At 44.4% G+C, this 21,070-nt stretch overlaps 1 protein-coding gene across 1 annotated transcript in view; it reads left to right on the top strand.

Annotated features, from left to right (window-relative positions):
- Positions 1 to 21,070, top strand: part of LOC124043812 (kalirin-like) — a 291,619-nt gene that overhangs the window by 226,723 nt on the left and 43,826 nt on the right. The window contains 7 exon segments of the mRNA XM_046362792.1: positions 2,979 to 3,068; positions 3,412 to 3,504; positions 5,034 to 5,145; positions 5,597 to 5,787; positions 7,785 to 7,886; positions 8,182 to 8,324; positions 8,859 to 8,961. Of these exon segments, the coding sequence (XP_046218748.1) occupies positions 2,979 to 3,068; positions 3,412 to 3,504; positions 5,034 to 5,145; positions 5,597 to 5,787; positions 7,785 to 7,886; positions 8,182 to 8,324; positions 8,859 to 8,961 (834 nt within the window).

The following is a 21,070-nucleotide window of genomic DNA, read 5'->3' as shown; positions in this document are numbered from 1 at the left end:
CATAGGCTAAATATCTTCGATGCCGTAACAACATAGACACAAATATGTTCTGTCAAGCCTCGAGAACAACATTATTTCACGCACTTTGGTTTTCGTTCAATCGCGTGCGGTATCACGCTAGAACTTTATCACTTGACTGTCATTCAGAAAATCCTTTCCTGAATCAGCTGATGTTGCGTGATAATGTCCCCTTGGAACTAAACACACTGTAAAACGTTCCCCTGTAAATTTACAGCATTAAATTGGCACCAGAGTTGCCAGCTTAAATAGTGTAATTTTGCTTTATAGCAGAGATTTTGCTATTTCACAGTGCTATTTTCCTTACTGTAAAAAAAACATATTACAGCATCCCTGCTGTAATTTTAATTAATTAATTAATTTAACCTTTATTTAACTAGGCAAGTCAATTAAGAACAAATTCTTATTTACAATGATGGCCAAACCCGGGCAAATTGTGCGCCACCCTATGGGCCTCCCAATAACGGTCGGTTGTGATACCGCCTGGATTTGAACCAGGAACTGCAGTGACGCCTCTTGCACTGAGATGCAGTGTCTGAGACCAAATTTACAGGGATGCTGTAATGTTTTGCAGTAAGGAAAATTGTACTGTGAAAAATATTACAGCATTTCTCCTGTAAAGCAAAATTACAGTGTTAATGTAACGCTCGTCGAAAGGAATGGACCAAAGCGCAGCGTGGAAAGTGTTCATGATTTTTATTATCAAAAAACACTCAAACAAAATTAAACGAAAGCGAACAGTTCTGTCAGGTACAAACACTAAGCAGAAAACAAGACCCCCAAAAAACAAAAAGGAAAATGACAACTTATATATGATCCCCAATCAAGGACAACGATAGACAGCTGCCCCTGATTGGGAATCAACCACACCAACATAGAAATAAGGAAACTGGAATACCCACCCTAGTCACACCCTGACCTAACCAAAATAGAGAATAAAAACCTCTCTACGGCCAGGGCGTGACAGTTAAGCTGGAAAATCTGGTGCCAGGGTAATGCTGTAAATTTACAGTGACATTTTCCCTGAAATCTAAATGTAAAAAATACATCTATTCAAATTGGTAACAACAGAATTGTCAATAGAAGTAACAACAGTTAACACAAATGCAACCAAATAAGAGCATTATTGCAATACTAATCTAAAAACTACATTGAGTGCCTGTGTGTTTGGGGTGTGGTGGAGAGAGAGACAAAGCGAGAGAGGGAGATAGCGTCCAAATATGGATTGGGTACAATCCTAGATCTATGATCAGGGGCAACTCTATTCGGGGTAAGGGGTGTCCGAGGCAGGAGAGCAACCAGGAAGTAGAAGTCAGCTCAGCATCAGGTGTCCTCCAAGGGCTCCATGACAATCCTCCTCAGTTCTGATTTGTTAAGCTCTTCTCACCATTAATTAGGACAAGCATAGAAAAATAAAGACTAGAATGAGAGCGACAGCACCAGGGCTGTTACTATGTGGATGAAAAGACGGGCGGCAAGGTGCATATTACGCTGGTGTTGTATGTGTGTGGCTGTGTGTACTTAGCTCACTGGAAGCGAGCTCTTGGAAGAATGGGGCAATGTATGGGGTTGAGAACAGCTGGCTTCCTCTGGGCCACCTTGTCATGCACTTTGTCCCATCTTCAGGGTTCGTCGTCTTGGGTTGATTCAAACCTACAGCAGATATCCAATATAGTTTCAGAAATCAGTTGAGGCATTGCACAAATACAAAGAAGACCGCTAGATACACCTAGGTCAAACGCCTAGGTAACTAATACAACATTGCTAAAGCCTACACAATTCCGCAGATTATTTGACCACACTTTCTGTGCCACCAAATGTTTGCATACTACTGGTAAAGTGAACAGGTTTACTAATACTGTAACAATATTATGGAACAATGTTGTTTAAATTAAGCAAATGGTTAGTGGGGAGCAGGTATATGGACACTCCTGGCCTGAAAAACAATGACATATGTCGCACAGCTGAGGGCTGAGGGAACCGATTGGACAGGGTTGAGGAGGACACTGTATCTCAGTGTTAGAGGCGTCACCACAGGCCCTGGTTCGATTCCAGGCTGTATCACAAACCAGCCGTGATTGGGAGTCCCATAAGGCGGCGCACAATTGGCCCAGCGTCGTCCGGGTTAGGGTTTGGCCGGGGGTAGGCTGTTATTGGAAATAAGAATGTGTTCTTAACTGACTTTCTTAGTTAAATAAAGGTTAAATAATTATATATATTTTTTAAACAGTGTTTTTTTGTGCAATTTACCCATAACGCAGTACAATCTACAGCAATAACGCTGTAAAACACGTTACGGTATTTTACAGTGCATTCTACAGTGTTTTGCTGTTGAAATGACAGAAACGTCCTACAGTGCAGCTGGACATGAATTGTGCCTCAAACAACGATACGCATGAATTATTGAAGAACTTCATCCAGTTTTATTAATGATGGTCAAGTCACGCTTTCTGTTGGGAGCATTCGAATTTTGCAACCACATACGACATTTTGGACATGTGTTATCACACCGTAACACAGGGAGATGCGAAATGTTACGAGGTTACAGGTCACTTCCGAGATCGCCGTGTGCAAAAAAAAGTGTCCGAGAGCAATATTACAGCATCAAGTTCAATGTGTAATTCAACTATGAAATGCGTCAATTGTTAAATGTTACAAGACAAACAACAGTTAGTGTTTTATGTCACAAGATTTCTGGCTAATCTGTGAAGACTCCAGGCACGAGAAAGGGTTTAAAACAGGTTTTGATTCAGCTAATGAATTATATTGAATGTATCTATGTTCCCTCTTTATGTCTTAATGTATTCATATAAGAAAAGGCTAATTATTATGAATGACCTTGCAATAGCTTATAAGAAAGGCTCACAGGTACCCTAGTTTATAGAAAGACACATATGCATGTAAGAACATAGATGCTTAGTCATTTGCATTTGACAGGGTTTTCCCATACTGTTTTTCAGGCTGATAAATTCCACATGTATGTCAATTACTGTAAAAACAAACCGGATTCCAGCCAACTCATCTTGGAGCATGCTGGAAGCTTCTTCGATGTAAGTGTATGAGTTCTCTGTCCTCTTCTACCTGTAGGTGGTGCCAATGAGCCATTTATGTCAATGCTAAACAGGAGTCATATTTCTTCTGCTTACTTACTCCCATTTGTCTCTTTGCATTCCAGTGCGCAGTCTTGTGGCTTCCGTTCCAAATGGCACCCTCTTTACTTTACAGTGCACGGTGGCCATTGGGTTCCAGTCGAAAGTAGTGCACTATATAGTCATAGGGAATAGTGTGCCACTTGGGACGAACACATGATTATAGGCTATGAACACATTAAAGTATCTCAATGTCAACGTCAACATGTTTCAGTCACCATGAAGTCGTAAATTCTGTGTGCAGGAAATCCAGCAGCGACACGGATTGGCTAACTCCATCTCCTCGTACCTTATCAAGCCAGTGCAGAGGATCACTAAGTACCAGCTTCTCCTCAAGGTAGGGAACATGATGGGAGAGAAGGTCTGCGTCCCAAATGAAAATAAATCTCTTTGGCCACGCACACCAGTGGATGGATGCAAATAACCCCATACCGTAAACTACGGTGGTAGATCATTGATGTTATGGGTCTATTTTGCTTCCACTGGTCCTGGGGTGCTTGTTAAGGTCAACGGTCATGAACTTTACCCAGTACCAGGACATTTTAGCCAAAAACCTGGTTGCCTCTGCCAGAAGGCTGAAACTTGGCTGCAAGAGGATTTTCCAGCAAGACAGTTACCCGAAGCACACATCAAAATCCACAACGAAATGGTTCATTGGCCACAAAATCCACATTTTGCAATGGCCATCTCAGTCTCTGGACTTGAACCCCATTGAAAACCTGTGGCTTGAAATGAAGAGGGTAGTTCATAAGCGCAGACGAAGGATATCAAGGATCTGGAAAGATTCTGTATAGCGGAATGGTCTAAGATCCCTCCCAATGTGTTATCCAATCCCATTAAACCTTTGAGAAAAGTCTCAGGGCCATTACCCTAGCAGGGGAGGGTGCTAGAGTATTAAAAACGGCTGTCAATCATTTTGACCCGTATCTTTTTGAGAGAAAAATATGAGTTGTTAAATCAAATATTTTTCTCTGAGCATTTGTATTATATGATATATATTATATAATATATTATATTGTATTTTTTTTAGGATACAATGTAGCTCAGTATTTTGTATTATTTATTTTATACAGTTGTTTTTGTTCATCTTCAAGGGTGCCAATAATTTCAGTCATGACTGTATATAGGTTATAGGGTGCCAATCATTTTGGCCATGACTGTATATAGGTTATATGGTGCCATTTGTGATTTGGACAAGGAGGAAACTGGGCCTCTTATCATCCAGGCCACTTCCCCCAGGAAATATGGAACATCAAAGCATTCTTCCCCTTCTACCCCCCTCTCTCTCTCTCTTTCTCTCTCTCTCTCTCTCGCTCTCTCTCTCTCTTCCTTCTCACTCCCTCTCTCCCCTCCCTCCACCTCTCCCTCCCTCCTCCCCGCCCCTGTCACTTCCTTTCTATCTCATCAGTATGTACACGGTGGGTTTTCTTATCAATCTCATTAAGGACTTGCCAAGAGACGTCCGATTCCCCTGCTTGTGTGTTGGCCCCTTAGCTCTGTGTTATATGTTCATAGTGATGTGTCTGAATCTCATCACGTAGTATCTTAGGTGTGCGTCCCAAATGGCACCCTATGCCCTATCCTATATGGTGCACTTGCGGAATAGGGTGCCATTTAGGACGCAGGCGGTATCTTGCATACAGAGAGCCCCTTTACAGTGTCTGGTATAATAAATAGTGTTGAAACAATTCCCAGACATGTCTTCTCAAAATTACTTTTCTTAGGCCTCTTATGTTATAATAAAAAAAAAATAACCAGCTGGGGAAATTGTTGTTCTGTGTTCAACGTGCATGCCAGGAACTGTACACTTAGCGACCCAATCAACGCACTGGAACGGATGAAAATTGTCCAAATGCCATGTTTCAGGAGCTGCTGACCTGCTGTGAGGAGGGGAAGGGGGAGATTAAGGACGGCCTGGAGGTGATGCTTAGTGTCCCCAAGAGGGCCAACGACGCCATGCACGTCGCCATGCTGGAAGGTACAGCAGGAGGGAGGCCTGTGTGCTGCATTCTGTTTAAAACGTCTCTCGAAAATTCCTTAGCTAGGGTGTTCCATCACTTCATGTGGAAGTAAACTATCTGACCTCATCCCTTTAAGGGACAGTGGGGAAATATGCAGTAAGACCTGCACAGCATGGAATAACACTATCTAGTAGACAAGTATAGAGCTGTGAGGTTGTTGTCTCTCTGTCAGAGTTGGGGGCAATTGGAATTGAAGTCCGACAATTTAGGAAGTAACTGACATTACTAATTCAATAATCGCAAAATAAAATGCCGTCTATTTTCAACGATTTCTCAATCAATTGAAAAGGAGAAGCAATTAATTGAATAAAAAAATTCAATCATAATAATTCAAATGAATTCAATTCAAATGGACTCTACTGTCTGTAATGAGTAGCTGTATTTAAAGAGCCATGTGATCTCCGGCAGGTTTCGATGAGAATCTGGACGTGCAGGGAGAGCTGTTCATCCAGGACACCTTCCAGGTGTGGGATCCCAAGTCTCTGATCCGGAAGGGCCGGGACCGTCATCTCTTCCTGTTCGAGATCTCCCTGGTGTTCAGCAAGGAGATCAAGGACTCGGCCGGACGCACCAAATACGCCTTCAAGAACAAACTGCTGGTAGGACTTAGGACTGGACTCATTTCCTAGCCTCTTTTTTTTCTTCTCTTTCTCTTTCTGCCCTCTCCCCTCCCCTCCCCTCCCCTCCCCTTCCCTCCCCTCCCCTCCCCTCCCCTCCCCTCCTCCCTACCTGCTCTGTAGTTAAAGTTCAAGTCTGAGGTCAATTTGGAAGGAATGCATCTGCACTTGACTTGACACATCTGTGGAATGAGACTGGTCATCTAGTCGTTTGGAGTTGCAGCTTTTCAAGGGAATTCCGCTCAAGATAGCACTGATGTTTTCATATAGATCATGTATCATCCAGCTGGCCAAGCTGTGAACCTAATAATACTGGAAGGATGTGATGCTTTGCATGTGTCCCAGAGACTCCCGGGGAGTTGGATCGGAAGGGCAGGTGCTTTTAGCCAGTGGAGATGTTTTCTCCACACTGTGGGCCGAGAGCTTAGCCATCCAATTCCCTTTGATCTGCGTCCAGCCTTGGCTTGCTGGCTGAGATGTGTAAAGCCCCCATTGTGTGTGCGCGCGCGGGCGTGTTGGAGGGGTGCAAGAGTATTTGTGCTATTCTAGTGCTACGATTCGTACAATGTTCATTTTATGTCGATATTCCAGCCTTCTTATTTGAAAAAAAAAGTCTCTCTCAATTGTCTGCTAAATGACTCAAATGTACATTATGTGTAAGCAGGACTGGACTGTGGTGTGTGTGTGTGTGTGTGTGTGGGTGGGTGTTAATTGCCCGCTTGTATAATAGGCTACAGGATATTCAGGGTGTTTTAGAGGAAGCTGGGGAGGGAGAATACAAAGAGCCAGGTGTTGAAGACGTGAAACTCAGAGCAAATGGAGTGGTCCGGAAACTACAGCTTCCTCTCACTGTGCATGAATTATGAATATGCATTATGTGCATGTCCAATAACAACTGTTCCAAATCAAATCCAATTCAATGTGTTTATAAAGCCCTTTTTGCATCAGCAAATGTCACAAAGTGCTTGTTACAGAAAGCTAGCCTAATAACCTAGAAACCTAGAGAGACCAAAATAATCACAGTGGTTGTAGAGAGTGCAACAGGTCAGCACCTCAGGAGTAAATGTCAGTTGGCTTTCCATAGCCAAGCATTCAGAGGTTGAGACAGCAGGTGAGAGGGGGGGGATATAACCCCACGCACTTTTCCAAAGCACATCCGCCACACGGCTAGAGGGATATCAACAGACCACCAACTTACTACCCTGAGACAAGGCTGAGTATAGCCCACGGAGATATCCTCCACCGCACGAGGCAGAGGGTAAAACAAGACAGGAAGATCATCTCAGAGACTCAACCCACTCATGTTGAGTATGGCGGAGAGAAAAAAGCCTGGCACAACGTGACGCACCCCTCCTAGGGACGGCATGGAAGAGCACTAGTAAGCTCCCGTAATTGGGTCAGAGGCAGAGAATGCCAGGGGAGAGAGGATGAGCCGGCCAGGCAGAGACAGGACCTGCTGAAGAGACGTGTCCAGGCTGCGCACCAAATGGCACCCTATTGCCTTTATGGTGAGAGCCCTGTGGGCCCTGGTCTGAAGTAGTGTACTATATAGGGAACAGGGTGGCCATTTGGGACACATCCCCACCCAGGACCAAGGGACCAGTGGAGGCTGCTGAGGAGGAGAGGACAGCTCATAATAATGGCTGGAACAGAGCGAATGGAATGGCATCAAACATATGGAAATCCGCTCCAGCCATTACCACGAGCCCGTCCTCCCCAATTAAGGTACCACCAACCTACTGTGACAGGGACATAGATGAATGTTGGATGGGATTTACTATGACTGTATCTTAATGTGCCTCTTAAATTCCTTTTCAGAAAGGGAACATTGCTATTAGTTTTTATGATATATAGTTACAGTTATAGTATATCCTTTTTTATGATATTCAATGGTATACTGAACACATGATGATTTGGAAGGTTCCAAGTCATAAAAAGGAGGTTCAAGACTTGACATTTTGTTCTTCTCCATTCTCCAGACATCAGAGCTGGGCGTGACGGAGCACATTGAAGGGGACCCCTGTAAGTTTGCTCTGTGGGCTGGAAGGACCCCCTCATCTGACAACAAGACTGTCCTCAAGGTAGGTCTATGCTTACTGATCTCGAAAGCATTACAGAGTAGGAGTGCTGATCCAGGATCAGTTTCAGTACAGGGTGAAAGGTAGCTTTAGGTAATTTATCACAATGCCATACCCACACTAATTGAGGAGCCTTAATAAAAAGTGACACATAGCCTTCCTAAAGACTGGGGCTGTAAGGGCCATGCCTTGCAGAAAGCATCGTTCTCTCCTTTATACGCCAAAACCTTCTCTTGCCAGAGGCCAGAGGATAAAAAAAAAGATCAATCAATGTGATGCGTCTCACTCTCCTCCCCAGGCGTCCAGTATTGAAGCAAAGCAGGAGTGGATCAAGAACATCCGGGAGGTGATCCAGGAGAGGATCATCCACCTCAAGGGTGCGCTGAAGGAGCCCATCCACATGCCCAAAACCCCGGCCAAGCCACGCAACAACAGCAAGAGGTGAGTAGGCCCAGCACTCGCTCCAGGTTGACGTTTCCCCTAGGTACAGATCTAGGATCCGCTTCCTCTCTCCCAATCCTAACCTTAACCATTAGTGCGGAACATGCTAAACTGACCATTGTCTAGGGGCAACTTTGCCCTACTCCCTATCCACTCGGGCCATGGCAGGCACCCACGTAAGCAACACTGTCACTAGGCGTATTTATAAAGTTCCCACATTTGTTTTAGTCTAATCTCTGTTCATATATTTCATAGATCAGTGTGATTTGATTTGACTCATTCTATTTCATTTCTTCTGGATGGCTGAAGATAAGATACTGTACATCCTCTTCAAGAAACATCAAGACAGACAGAGAGAAGACACTTCACCTCTAACTGGTGTGTGTGTGTGTGTGTGTGTGTGTGTGTGTGTGTGTGTGTGTGTGTGTGTGTGTGTGTGTGTGTGTGTGTGTGTGTGTGTGTGTGTGTGTGTGTGTGTGTGTGTGTGTGTGTGTGTGTGTGTGTGTGTGTGTGTGTGTGTGTGTGTGGATCCAGGGATGCTGGTGAGGATGCAGACAGCCAGGGTGACGGCAGCAGCCAGCCAGACACTATCTCCATCGCTTCTAGGACTTCTCAGAACACTGTGGACAGTGATAAGGTAGGAGGACATCTGCTGGAACATCTCAAGTATAAGTACCGATTTGGGATCAGGTCCCCCATATCCATATTATTCATTGTGATCTAAAAGGCAAAACTGATCAGCACTCCAATCCTTTATGAACATGAACCCTAAACATCTTCTTTATTCCCTGTAGGCCTACAGCAACAAGTCCTACATATTCAATATTTACCATACACAATATCAAGCAAATAAGTGTGAAATATTAATGACTTTAATATCTGATATGAACTTTTTTGAAATGATGCTGACATTGATTGGCTCCTTCCTAGCTCCTCCCCCCCTGTGGGTCACCATGGACAGCTGATTGACAATCGGGGTTTCCCTGGCCTCTCTTATGTTCCAAGCAGGGGCTGTGACCTGCCATTAGAGCTGAGGCTCCCCAGTAGGTTAGATGGAACAACAATCATGTGAAATTATGAAACGTCTGTTCAGGCTTTGTGCAGGCATGTGCCCTCATGCAACATACGAAGGACTGTTTGAAATCAATGTAAGGATACATTTGATTCCTAATTTGCTCTTGAAAAAAAAATGGTGTGTGAGAGTTAAAGGGAGGGTTCATCTAATTGACATGTTTGGGTAAAATTCCTCTTACCTTGAGTTGTCTATGTAGGCCAGTAGTGACAGCATCCACGATAATTAGTTGTTAAATTTAGCTACCGGCAGTAGTTTGCATGACTGATGGACAATATGGTTGAGTTCCTGCACATGTACATTGCATTGCGTCAATCAACCAGTGGTTGCGTTCCACGTCATCGACTGTGCAGTCGGGCGTCAGATTGCTTTATCTATTATGTTTTTAGCTGATATGTTAAATACCTAGCCAGGGGTTGTAAGATCTGTCATGTGTTTTAAAAAATGTATTTATTATCTCACCTTTATTTAACCAGGTAGGCTAGTTGAGAACAAGTTCTCATTTGCAATTGCGACCTGGCCAAGATAAAGCGTAGCATTTCGACACATACAACAACACAGAGTTACACATGGAATAAACAAAACATACAGTCAATAATACAGTAGAACAAAAGAAAACAAAAAGTCTATATACAGTGAGTGCAAATGAGATAAGGGAGTTAAGGAAATAAATAGGCCATGGTGGCGAAGTAATTACAATATAGCAATTAAACACTGGAGTGGTAGATGTGCAGAAGATGAATGTGCAAGTAGAGATACTGGGGTGCAAAGGAGCAAGATAAATAAAGAAATACTGTATGGGGATGAGGTAGGTAGATAGATCGGCTGTTTACTGATGGGCTATGTACAGGTGCAGTGATTTGTGAGCTGCTCTGACAGCTGGTGCTTAAAGCTGGTGAGGGAGATATGAGTCTCCCGCTTCAGAGATTTTTGCAGTTCGTTCCAGTCATTGGCAGCAGAGAACTGGAAGGAAAGACGACCAAAGGAGGAATTGGCTTTGGGGGTGACCAGTGAGATATACCTGCTGGAGCGTGTGCTGCGAGTGGGTGCTGCCATGGTGACCAGTGAGCTGAGATAAGGCGGGGCTTTACTCCTTGGGTAGGAACTCAACCGTTGTTGTGAAGCTGGTTGTTGTCTTAACTTTTGGAAGATTTCCCTCTCTATGACCCGCTCCCTCTCTCTCTGGCCTCAACGCCACTGCAGCTGGGTCCTCCAGCCTTCTGTTGTCTTGGAGAGCAGCCAGGCTTGGGTGTCTTGGCCTGGGGTCCCGTTTTCCCCTCTGTTCTGGAAGGTGGAGAGTGGTGTACGAAAGAGAGAGAGAGAGAGAGAGAAGCTGCATCCCCAAACTCTCAAATGGTACCTTATTCCCTATATAGTGCACTACTTTTAACCAGAGCCCGATGGACTAAATAGGGAATAGGGTGCCGGTTGGGACGCATGCAGAGAGAGGGAGAGCGTGGCCTGGCCAGTCCATTGTGACGCCCTGTGACCTTTTCACACAGTACGCCCACACTTTGCCCCTGCGCTAAATGTCACTCTGCCACACACAGCAGAAAGATAGACTGGGCTCTAGAAATGCCCTAACAGAGTGACAGGCAAATCCTCGTTGAGCTTGTGATGAATAGGTGTGATTTGAGGGAAGTTTATGGAACAGCCGAGTGTGTTTGTTGCTTTCTCTCTCGGTGGAGGATGTCGCAACTAAACAATATTATTTCATTCCTTCTCAAGGTGGGAGGGTTGTCTTGTTGCTCTTTTGAAGGCTTTAAACAGAAAGACATTTCTCAGTGCTGGAGCTCCCTTATAGTTCATTGCTATTTCCTTAAGCTATATTCCAATGCTGCATGCTGTTATGAATAGCCAAGGGAAGGCTGGCTATAGAATTCCCCCAAAAATAAGTTCCTAACACCAAACCTGGTCTAATTTGAGCCGCCAAGTGTCACCGACTGACTGTCAGGTTTTTTTCCTTTTCTCTCTTGATATTTTTTCCTCAGGGCGAGCCATGTCAATTTTTCCACAGACTGTTTTTGTCTTGGAAATGACTCTTTTCCTGGTGCTTTTGTGGTCTCTCTAAGCCCTTCCAGCGTTGTCGTCTGGTCCGAGCTGACAGTTAGCCACTCCGCACAGACGCAGAGAGACACGACATCCCTGCTCCCACCCGACCACCCTGCTGTGACTGTCACTGTGGGAGGATTTGTTTTCTCCCTGCGTGGAGATGGAACGGCTAGTCTGCATCTCAAATGACACCCTATTTCCTGTGGGCCCTGGTCAAAGAGAGTGCACTGTATAGTGAATAGGGTGCCATTTGCCATTCCTGGGCTTGTCTTGCTGCCGTCTGTCTCCAACTCCAGTGCAGTGTATATATGGCGAACGATTACAAAGAAAGCAGCTAGGAAACCTGCTGCACATCATCACATGGATGTGTTGTCGGATCACTCCCTAAACCAAGGCTGTGCCTCTCTTCATTACTGTACGTTGACTAAATCAAATCTATTATCCCCTTCCTTCATCCCCGGCTCACCATATAATGAAGCTGTTCTCCAATCGCCACCGCTGTTTCCGCGAGTCATGAGACTGGCCTCGTGCTCCTCGGATGGGAGATGAGGGTTCTCTCTCTCTCTCTCTCTCTCTCTCTCTCTCTCTCTCTCTCTCTCTCTGTCTCGCTCTCTTTCTCTCTCTTTCTCTCTCTGTCTCTCTATTTCTCTCTCTGTCTCTGTCTCTGTCTCTCTCTCTGTCTCTCTCTCTGTCTCGCTCTCTGTCTCGCTCTCTCTCTCTCTCTCTCTCTCTCTCTCTCTCTCTCTCTCTCTCTCTCTCTCTCTCTCTCTCTCTCTCTCTCTCTCTCTCTCTCTCTCTCTCTCTCTCTCTCTCTCTCTCTCTCTCTCTCTCTTTATGTCTGTCTCTCTCTCTCTCTCTTTATGTCTGTCTCTCTCTCTCTGTCTCGCTCTCTTTCTCTCTTTCTCTCTATTTCTCTCTGTCTTTCTTTCTGTCTCTCTCTCTCTTTCTCTCTCTCTCTCGTTCTATCTCTTTCTCTGTATGTGTGCAGGAAGGACAGCTGTGGTTCCATTTGGGCTTAGCTGTGCTGCAGGAATATATGCCACACCCTCCCTCTGTCTCTCAGACACACACTTTCTCTCTCCACAACACACACATGCTGCTACCCCCTACCCCCCCCCCCACGCCCCCCAGATGCTCTTCTGCTTAACAAATGGGTCTTTATATTTCAGCTAGACCTTCTATAAGACAATAAATTCACCTTTATTAGCATGAAATAAATATGCTCTAGGCTCTGCTGATCCTTGGTTGGGTGCACACATGTAGTAGTGTGTTGTGACCCGTCGTCTAGCACCAGCCTGTGCTAGAGGTCTTCATGGGTCCAAGTAGGACCCGATTAACCTGGACCCGACCCGAACGTTGACCCTCTGGTCCGTGTTGGGTCCTGTTTGATTGTCATCGGGTCTCTGGTATATACAGTTGATAGACCCGTGACCCAATGACAATCAAACGGAAGCCCTTCCGTCGAGGGTCAACAACAGGATTTCGTACCTGGTTGGGACCCGTGAAGACCTCAACCACAGGCTTTCTATGAGTAGTAGAGACGACAGGGTCATAACACACTGCCTGTCTCCCTGTCTGGCTCAGCCAATCAAAGGAAAGAGCTTGAACTGAGCTTAACTCTGCAGCACAGACCGAGAGAGCAGGGCAAAGAGACACCATGCCCAAGTGGATGAGCTTTAAACTTTTCAAGGAGAGCAGTCGCGTAAGTAACCAGACCCTAGCTTTTCTCCCAAAGTAGTAGCTCAGAACATTTTAAAGACCTTCTTTGACATTTAGAGAGGGTTTTGGATAGGCTATGGGTCATTTGTCATTTTAAAATGTGTCCTGCCAGATGTCTCCTGTGCTGTTTTTTTGCCAAATCTATTGATTTTATGGTTTGCTTGATCTTTGACTTTTTAAGATTGTAATTCTAATGTCTAAGTCACACATGCGAGAGTCCAAACTGTACATGGCAGTATATATATAGCCTCTACCTATTCACCAAAAGTAGATAAATATATATATATATATATATATATATATATATATATATATATATATATATACCGTATGTCACCACATAGGCAATATCATTCATAGGAGTCGTATTGTAGTCACACGAGATGTGTTCATGTGGCTAGAGTCAGATGGCTAAAGGAGCAGAAGCACATGGCTTTGTCGAAAGGGAGTTCCTTCCCCCACGTCCCAGTAGCAGAGCAGACTGCCGGTTAAACTGTGAGCGTTGGCTGGGCCAGTCGACACAGGAAGCAGGCTATTAAGTTAACTGCCTCAGTGAGATGAGTACGGACTGACTTACTGATGTTCTCGAAGGTCCAGTTGCATCTCTCTGGAGTGGGTCTTGGCATCCTAGCAACGTGATGACAGCAACAACAAAAACATCCGTCTTGGTCGGGAAGATTTTCCTTCGAGAAACTGATCAAATAGTGTTGAATTCTAGGCTCAAGGCAGGGTTGCAAAAGATCAACCCCTATAATGGCTTGTGTCTGGTCTACGCTATGCACCTAGTTCAACTGAGTGTATACGCAGACTTTGGTTGAAATACTATTTTAAATAAATTCAAATACTGCATCTGTGCTTGGTTAAGCTGGCCGTTTGCCGTGGAACCGATTTAGAAAAGTCCCAACAATGTAAACCAGAGAGGATTGTGGTTTCTGCAAAAAAAAAAAAAAAACATAAAGTACTGTAAATCACCAAGACTTTCTTTGAATTATATGAAATCTGTCTTTTAATGTAATCAAGGTGTGAAATGTCATTTTCTAATACAATCTATTTGTGGTCAATTTGCTTTGTACAACTTCTTTTAATTATGTTTCGGCCCCCCGACCATCGGCTTGAGACAAAAATCGTCCGCCTGAATTGAGTTGACTGCCCCTGGTGTAAAGCCTGCTCTCTAGGCAGGCTAAAGGAAATGATCGAGATTTCATTTTGAACCCAGGTCTGTAAGTAATTTTATATTGCCTGACTGTAGGAGAGTGAGTGAGGCTGCGTTGACATGACTATGCAACAGGCGTGTGTCTTTATGAGGCAGCGCTCGGCTGACATTCCAAATGAGGTCAACACTAGTCTCCGAAACATCCTGAGTACTACAGGAGTAAAAAAGAATAGGGCGTTGATATTTTCCCCCTCATGGATACCCTGTCTACTGTAATTGTCTTATAGGCCTAGTTCCATTTCAGTTAAGTATGAATACAGTCAGTCTGTCAATTATATATAACTTATAGGCCTATGTGCTACATTTGTTACATTTGTTACAAAAATGGAAGAAAACGGACAGTAACAGGGAAAAACTTGCCCAGTACTAAAAACGTGTTTTTTGGGTTCCATTGCAGAATGCTTTGCGACGGTGTGCACTAATGAATATGACCCTGACCATTGTTTAACGTGCGTACCCTGTACCCTTTCGCATGGCTGCATCTCTGGCCGACCTGGAGATCCCTTAGCAACAGTTCCCGTCTCTCCCCGCGTGGAGGTGACCTAATACCCTGCAGATGGTGTCGAGGGGAGATGAGATGAAGGCTTGTGTCCCAATTGGTACTCTGTTCTCTACATAGTGCAGTACTTTTGCCCAGAGTATGGGCTATTTGGGACGCAGCCGAGATGAGATGGACGGGTCCGGTCACATCTGCTGCAGCTTAGACCCAACATGTCATGCCAGCTCCTATCTACCGTATAGCCTCCAGATCTATGTCCCAAATGGCATGCTATTCCAAATATAGTGCACTACTTTAATCCAGGGCCCCATGTTTAATCTTTTGCAGCTATCTGATGTAAAGAGACCTCTAAATAATGCTCTTTATTTTCTGTGGGGGGTCAAAACTGTCTACTCAGCTCTCAAAAGCAGGGTTATACATATACTGTGCCCCACAACCCACCCTTTTATCTAAACTCAGCAAAAAACAAACGTCCCTTTTTTCAGGACCCTGTCGTTCAGATATAATTTGTAAAAATCCAACTTCACAGATCTTCATTGTAAAGGGTTTAAACACTTCTTCCCAGGCTTGTTCAATGAACATTAAACAGTTAATGAACATGCACCTGTGGAACGGTCGTTAAAACACTAACAGCTTACAGACTGTAGGCAATTAAGGTCACAGTTATGAAAACTAAGGACACTAAAGAGACCTTTCTACAGAAAAATACCAAAAGAAAGATGCCCAGGGTCCTTGCTAATCTGTGTGAATGTGCCTTAGGCATGCTGCAAGGAGGCATGAGGATTGGCGGTGTGGCCAGGGCAATAAATTGCAATGTCCGTACTGTGAGACGCCTAAGACAGCGCTACAGGGAGACAGGATGGACAGCTGATCGTCCTAGCAGTGGCAGACCACGTGTAACAACACATGCACAGGATCGGTACATCCGAACATCACACCTGCGGGACAGGTACAGGATGGCAACAACAACTGCCCGAGTTACACCAGGAACGCACAATCCCTCCATCAGTGCTCAGACTGTCCGCAATAGGTCCTCACCAGACATCACCGACAACAACGTTGCCTATCGGTGCAATCCCACCATCGCTGGACCAGAGAGGACTGGCAAAAAGTGCCCTTCGTTGACGAGTCACGGTTTTGTCTCACCAGGGGTAATGGTCAGATTTGCATTTATCATCGAAGGAATGAGCTTTACACTGAGGCCTGTACTCTGGAGCGGGATTGATTTGGAAGTGGAGAGTCCGTCATGGTCTGGGGTGGTGTGTCATCGGACTGAGCTTGTTGTCATTGCAGGCAATCTCAACGCTATGCGTTACAGGGAAGTCATCCTCCTACCTCATGTGGTACCCTTCCTGCAGTCTCATCCTGACATGACCCTCCAGCATGACAATACCACCAGCCATACTGCTCGTTCTATGTGTGATTTCCTTTAAGACAGGAATGTCAGTGTTCTGCCATGGCCAGCGAAGACCACAGATCTCAATCCTATTGAGCACGTCTGGGGCCTGTTGGATCGGAGGGTGAGGGCTAGGGCCATTCCCCCCAGAAATGTCTGAGAACTTGCAGGTGCCTTGGTGGAAGAGTGGGGTAACATCTCACAGCAAGAACTGGCAAATCTGGTGCAGTCCATGAGGAGGAGATGCACTGCAGTACTTAATGCAGCTGGTGGTCACACCAGATACTGACTGTTACCTTTGATTTTGACCCCCCCTTTGTTCAGGGACACATTATTCAATTTCTGTTAGTCACATGTCTGTGGAACTTGTTCAGTTTATGTCTCAGTTGTTGAACCTTGTTATGGTCTTACAAATATTTACACATGTTAAGTTTGCTGAAAATAAACTCAGTTGACAGTGAGAGGACGTTTTTCTTTTTTTTGCTGAGTTTAGTTAGTGCACTACTTTTGACCAGGGCCCATAGCAAATAGGCTGGTATTTGGAACAGCCATTGCATTCAGAGGACCCTGATTTAGTTTACTTTTAGTACTTTCATTATCCAACTGTTGGAGATGTTGAGTATTGTTATGATTATTAATTGGGAATGCTTGCACTGAATCTTACCATATTGTAGAGCTGTTGCTTGGCGTGCAATGACCTTTTGATGAACAAGATTGCCGGATTTCACAGACACAGTAGTTGATTACCACAGCTTGACTTGGAAAGTGTTGATGATTCATTCAACTTATCAACAGCTGGAAAAAGGCATGTCACAAGCGTTGTAGATAATCATTTGGTGGGTTATTTGCCTCTGTTTCTCCTCTGTCTTTACCCAAACTCCTCGAAGTGACTGAAATAGCAGCTATTTTCTATATAAAAGCCCTATGATGATGAAACAGTCTGCTTGGACAGGTTCCCCCACAGCTCTGGAAACTCAGACACTACCATTTCCTGTTCCCCTTAGACGGCACGGCTCCGACAGCCACACTGGAAACCAACTGCTATTTAAACACAGACTGTGTTCTCTTGCTCTTTCTTGCTCTCGCTCTCTTTCTCTCTCCCTCTCCGTCTCCGTCTCTCGTTCTGCATCACAACACACAGGAGCCAAATGTTCTCCTCACGGTGTTATTTAAGCAGGTTGCAACTACAGTCATTACTTGAGGTGGCGCTAACATGGGAAGAGTCCTGTATTTATGATTTGACTCCGGTCCTAATGTTTTGGGGTTTTCCAAATCGGTTAATGTCTCAAACAAAAGTTGTTTTTCTTTGCCGTGTCAAGCGTAGGAGGTACAGTGTGTCCTGTTTGGGATACATTTTACTGCATGGGCCTTTTCATTTGTTTGTCGGGACTCTGAAGTGGTGTTTGAATATAATGCTTCAACCATACTCCTTAGGCCCATCCCAAATGGCACCCTAGTTCCCTATAATAGTGCACTACTTTTGCTCTCCCTTAACCTTCCGGTACCAATCATAGTTCATGATAATTGAGCAAAACACCAGTCTCAACGTCAACAGTGATGAGGTGACTCCGGGATGCTGGCCTTCTAGGCAGAGTTTCTTTGTCCAGTGTCTGTGTTCTTTTGCCCATCTTAATATTTTTTATTGGCCAGTCTGAGATATGGCTTTTTCTTTGCAACTCTGCCTAGAAGGCCAACATCCCGGAGTCGCCTCTTCACTGTTGACGTTGAGACTGATGTTTTGTGGGTACTATTTAATGAAGTTGCCAGTTGAGGACTTGTGAGGCATCTGTTTCTCAAACTAGACACTGATGTACGTGTCCTCTTGCTCAGTTGTGCACCGGGGCCTCCCACTCCTCTTTCTGTTCTGGTTAGAGACAGTTTGCACTGTTCTGTGAAGTGTGTAGTACACAGCATTGTACGAGATCTTGAGTTTATTGGCAATTTCTCGCATGGAATAGCCTTCATTTCTCAGAACAAGAATAGACCGATTAGTTTCAGAAGAAAGATCTTTGTTACTGGCCATTTTGAGCCTGTAATCGAACCCACAAATCCCGATGCTCCAGATACTCAACTAGTCTAAAGAATGCCAATTTTATTGTTTCTTTAATCAGCACAACAGTTTTCAGCTGTGCTAACATAATTGCAAAATTGTTTTCTAAGGGGCTGTCTAGCTACAATAGTCATTTACAACATTAACAATGTCTACACTTTATTTATGATAAATTTTGTTGTTTTAATGGACAAAAAATGTGCTTTTCTTTCAAAAACAAGGACATTTTCCAAGTGACCCCAAACTTTGGAACGGTAGTGTATTTATCAATGAACTCTGTCAGGCCGTTTTCTTATATAAACAAAACAAATTAGTCAGGGAAACTGCCCCTGTCTGGGTATTTTAAGAGAATTGCCCACGAGATTTAGTCTTAAGAGTTCTGCCCCTGAAACAATCTGTGTTTACCATGCCCATGTAGACAAACTCGTCTTACAGTCCCTGCTATCATAGTGAGCTCTTTAATGAAAAACCACTGAGGATAAGTTTGTCAAACTTTAGAATAGGGGGGGGGGATGTAGGGAGTGAGGAACCGCCAGATGATGCTGACAGAAAGCTATGGGTGGTCGAGACGAGTGGGGGAGGCTGGATCATGGTTTCCATTGGGATGGGTCTGACCTGTGTGAGGATCATCCCTCACACATGGGTGTGTTCTAACTCAGAACATGAGCCTCACTTTGTTCTGTTGACGCTAGATTGGATCTGCTTCAGTCAGCCTGTTTAAAACCTTGAACATGATCATAGAGAAGGCTGCGTCCCAAATGGCAGCCTGTTCCCTGCTTTTGACCTGGGCCCATAGGGCTCTGGTCAAAAGCAGTGCACTGTATAGGAAATCGGGCACCATTTGGGACATGGCTATGGAGAGGGAGTGCTCTTGTTTTAAACAGCTCTCTGTGGGAGTGGATGATTTGTGGATTGTTCCTGTTCCTAGTAAGAGATTGGAGTTGATCTCCATTCAAGATGACCTGAAACACTTCCCTCCAACTGGGTTTGGTTGCTGGTCAAATATGTTTTGTTATTGAAGGAGTCAACGAAGTGGTGTGATTTAGAATCCCCTCTGTTTCGAACCCCCATAGTAGACAACCGAGAGGTAACTCAAGTGTGTGTCCTTGATCTGTCCGACATTGGACTTTGTTTGTTCTCTCTGTGGCAGTGTTGAGTACTTGCTGGGTTATTTCAGGCTAGGGTTGCAAATGTCTGGTAACGTAAACAGAACTCTTGGTTGATTTCCTGCTTACAAGCAGATTTCCAGCTTATTCCCTAATGATTCCGGGAATCTTCCAACCAGGATTTCTGGAAAATTTGGGAATTTTGGGAAATGGACCAGGAATTTTGCAACCCTAATTCAGGAGTTCTTATCACGGCAAATACACATAGGTTTGACTACACTTCCTCTTAGACTGCTACTCAAGTTGTAACAGAATGTGTGCTCGTACCTGCTCTCTTCGAACCCTGTCACACTCCCATCTGACTGTGCAGCTGGCTGAATTTAAGGACTCTCCTTCAATCATCCCAAATGGCACCCTATTCTTCCCTATGGGCCCGGTCAAAAATGGTGCACTAAATAGGGAATGGGGTGCCATTTGGGACTCAGCCCATGTCGGGTTAACCAGAGTAGAACCTCTGAGCATATGATTAAGTTTTGAGGGGACTCGGAGTGACAGCTCGAGGATTGAGACTATTTTTCATTTCCCAAGGTGGGAGGTTTACTGACTTCGTATGGATTGCTAGCTGGATGATACTTGTGAAACCAGAGATTATTTTCCTCAGCCAGAAAACATTCATAATTTGTTGGAGACTAGTGATATCCTCATAACTGGGAGACTGCAGTCATTTATGACTCTCGTTTATCAAACTGGTGTAGGCTACGACCGTTTCCCCAGGTAGAGTTATAATACGTAGGGCTACGTCACAAATGGCACTCTATTCCCTATATAGTCCACTACTTTTGACTAAAGCCCTATGGGGCCTGGTCAAAAGTAGTGAACTAGGCCTATGTAGGGAATAGGGTGCCATTTGGAACGCATACATATAAACACCAGACGACCATGATCTACAGGCCTATGGTTAATTTATTACCTCACTTCAAATAATAAAATCTTTGAGTGAAATCATTTAGTGGGTGTTAATATTATGACATGACTCTTCTCTCTCCAGAAACTAAGCTGATCTCAGATACTGATAATGGGTTAATTATAAGGTCACCTGTAATCTCTCGTGAACAGGCCGTTAAAAATGACATTTTTGTTGGTTCTGGGTTGCTGAGATTAGGTCAACTGTGTTGAACAGATATTGGATGTATGTTGTATAGAGTAACTGTTGAGTTTGAACCAATTTAACGCCTGGATACACAGCAGTCTTTGATATGAAGCAATGTTTTAAATGTCCTATCGATTTATATAGAGGTGTATTAATTGTAGTTGGTGCTCGTGTAATATACTGTGGTGTGATTCAAACTCTGACCCCGGTGCCTATGAATGATAAAAGCAGTGGAGTCTGACCCTGTCAGTCAGTCATAAACTATATTAAGTACACACCTGTTTCACTTATATCCAATAGCATTTCATGACGGGGCACACACTTACACTGACCTTAACCATGTTCTGTTCCATGGAAGGCATGGTCGGGCAGCCCAAATGGCACCCTATTCCCTATTTAGTGCACTACATTTGACCAGAGCCCTGTGCACTAAAAAGAGGATAGGGTGTCTTTAATCCATTTTTCCCCTGATAGTTTGTCCCCTGGTTT

The sequence above is a fragment of the Oncorhynchus gorbuscha genome, linkage group LG09 (assembly GCF_021184085.1).
Source record: "Oncorhynchus gorbuscha isolate QuinsamMale2020 ecotype Even-year linkage group LG09, OgorEven_v1.0, whole genome shotgun sequence".
In the NCBI taxonomy this organism is placed as follows: Eukaryota; Metazoa; Chordata; class Actinopteri; order Salmoniformes; family Salmonidae; genus Oncorhynchus; species Oncorhynchus gorbuscha.
The sequence above is the reverse complement of the archived record's forward strand: the minus strand, read 5'-3'. Positions and strand labels throughout refer to the sequence as shown.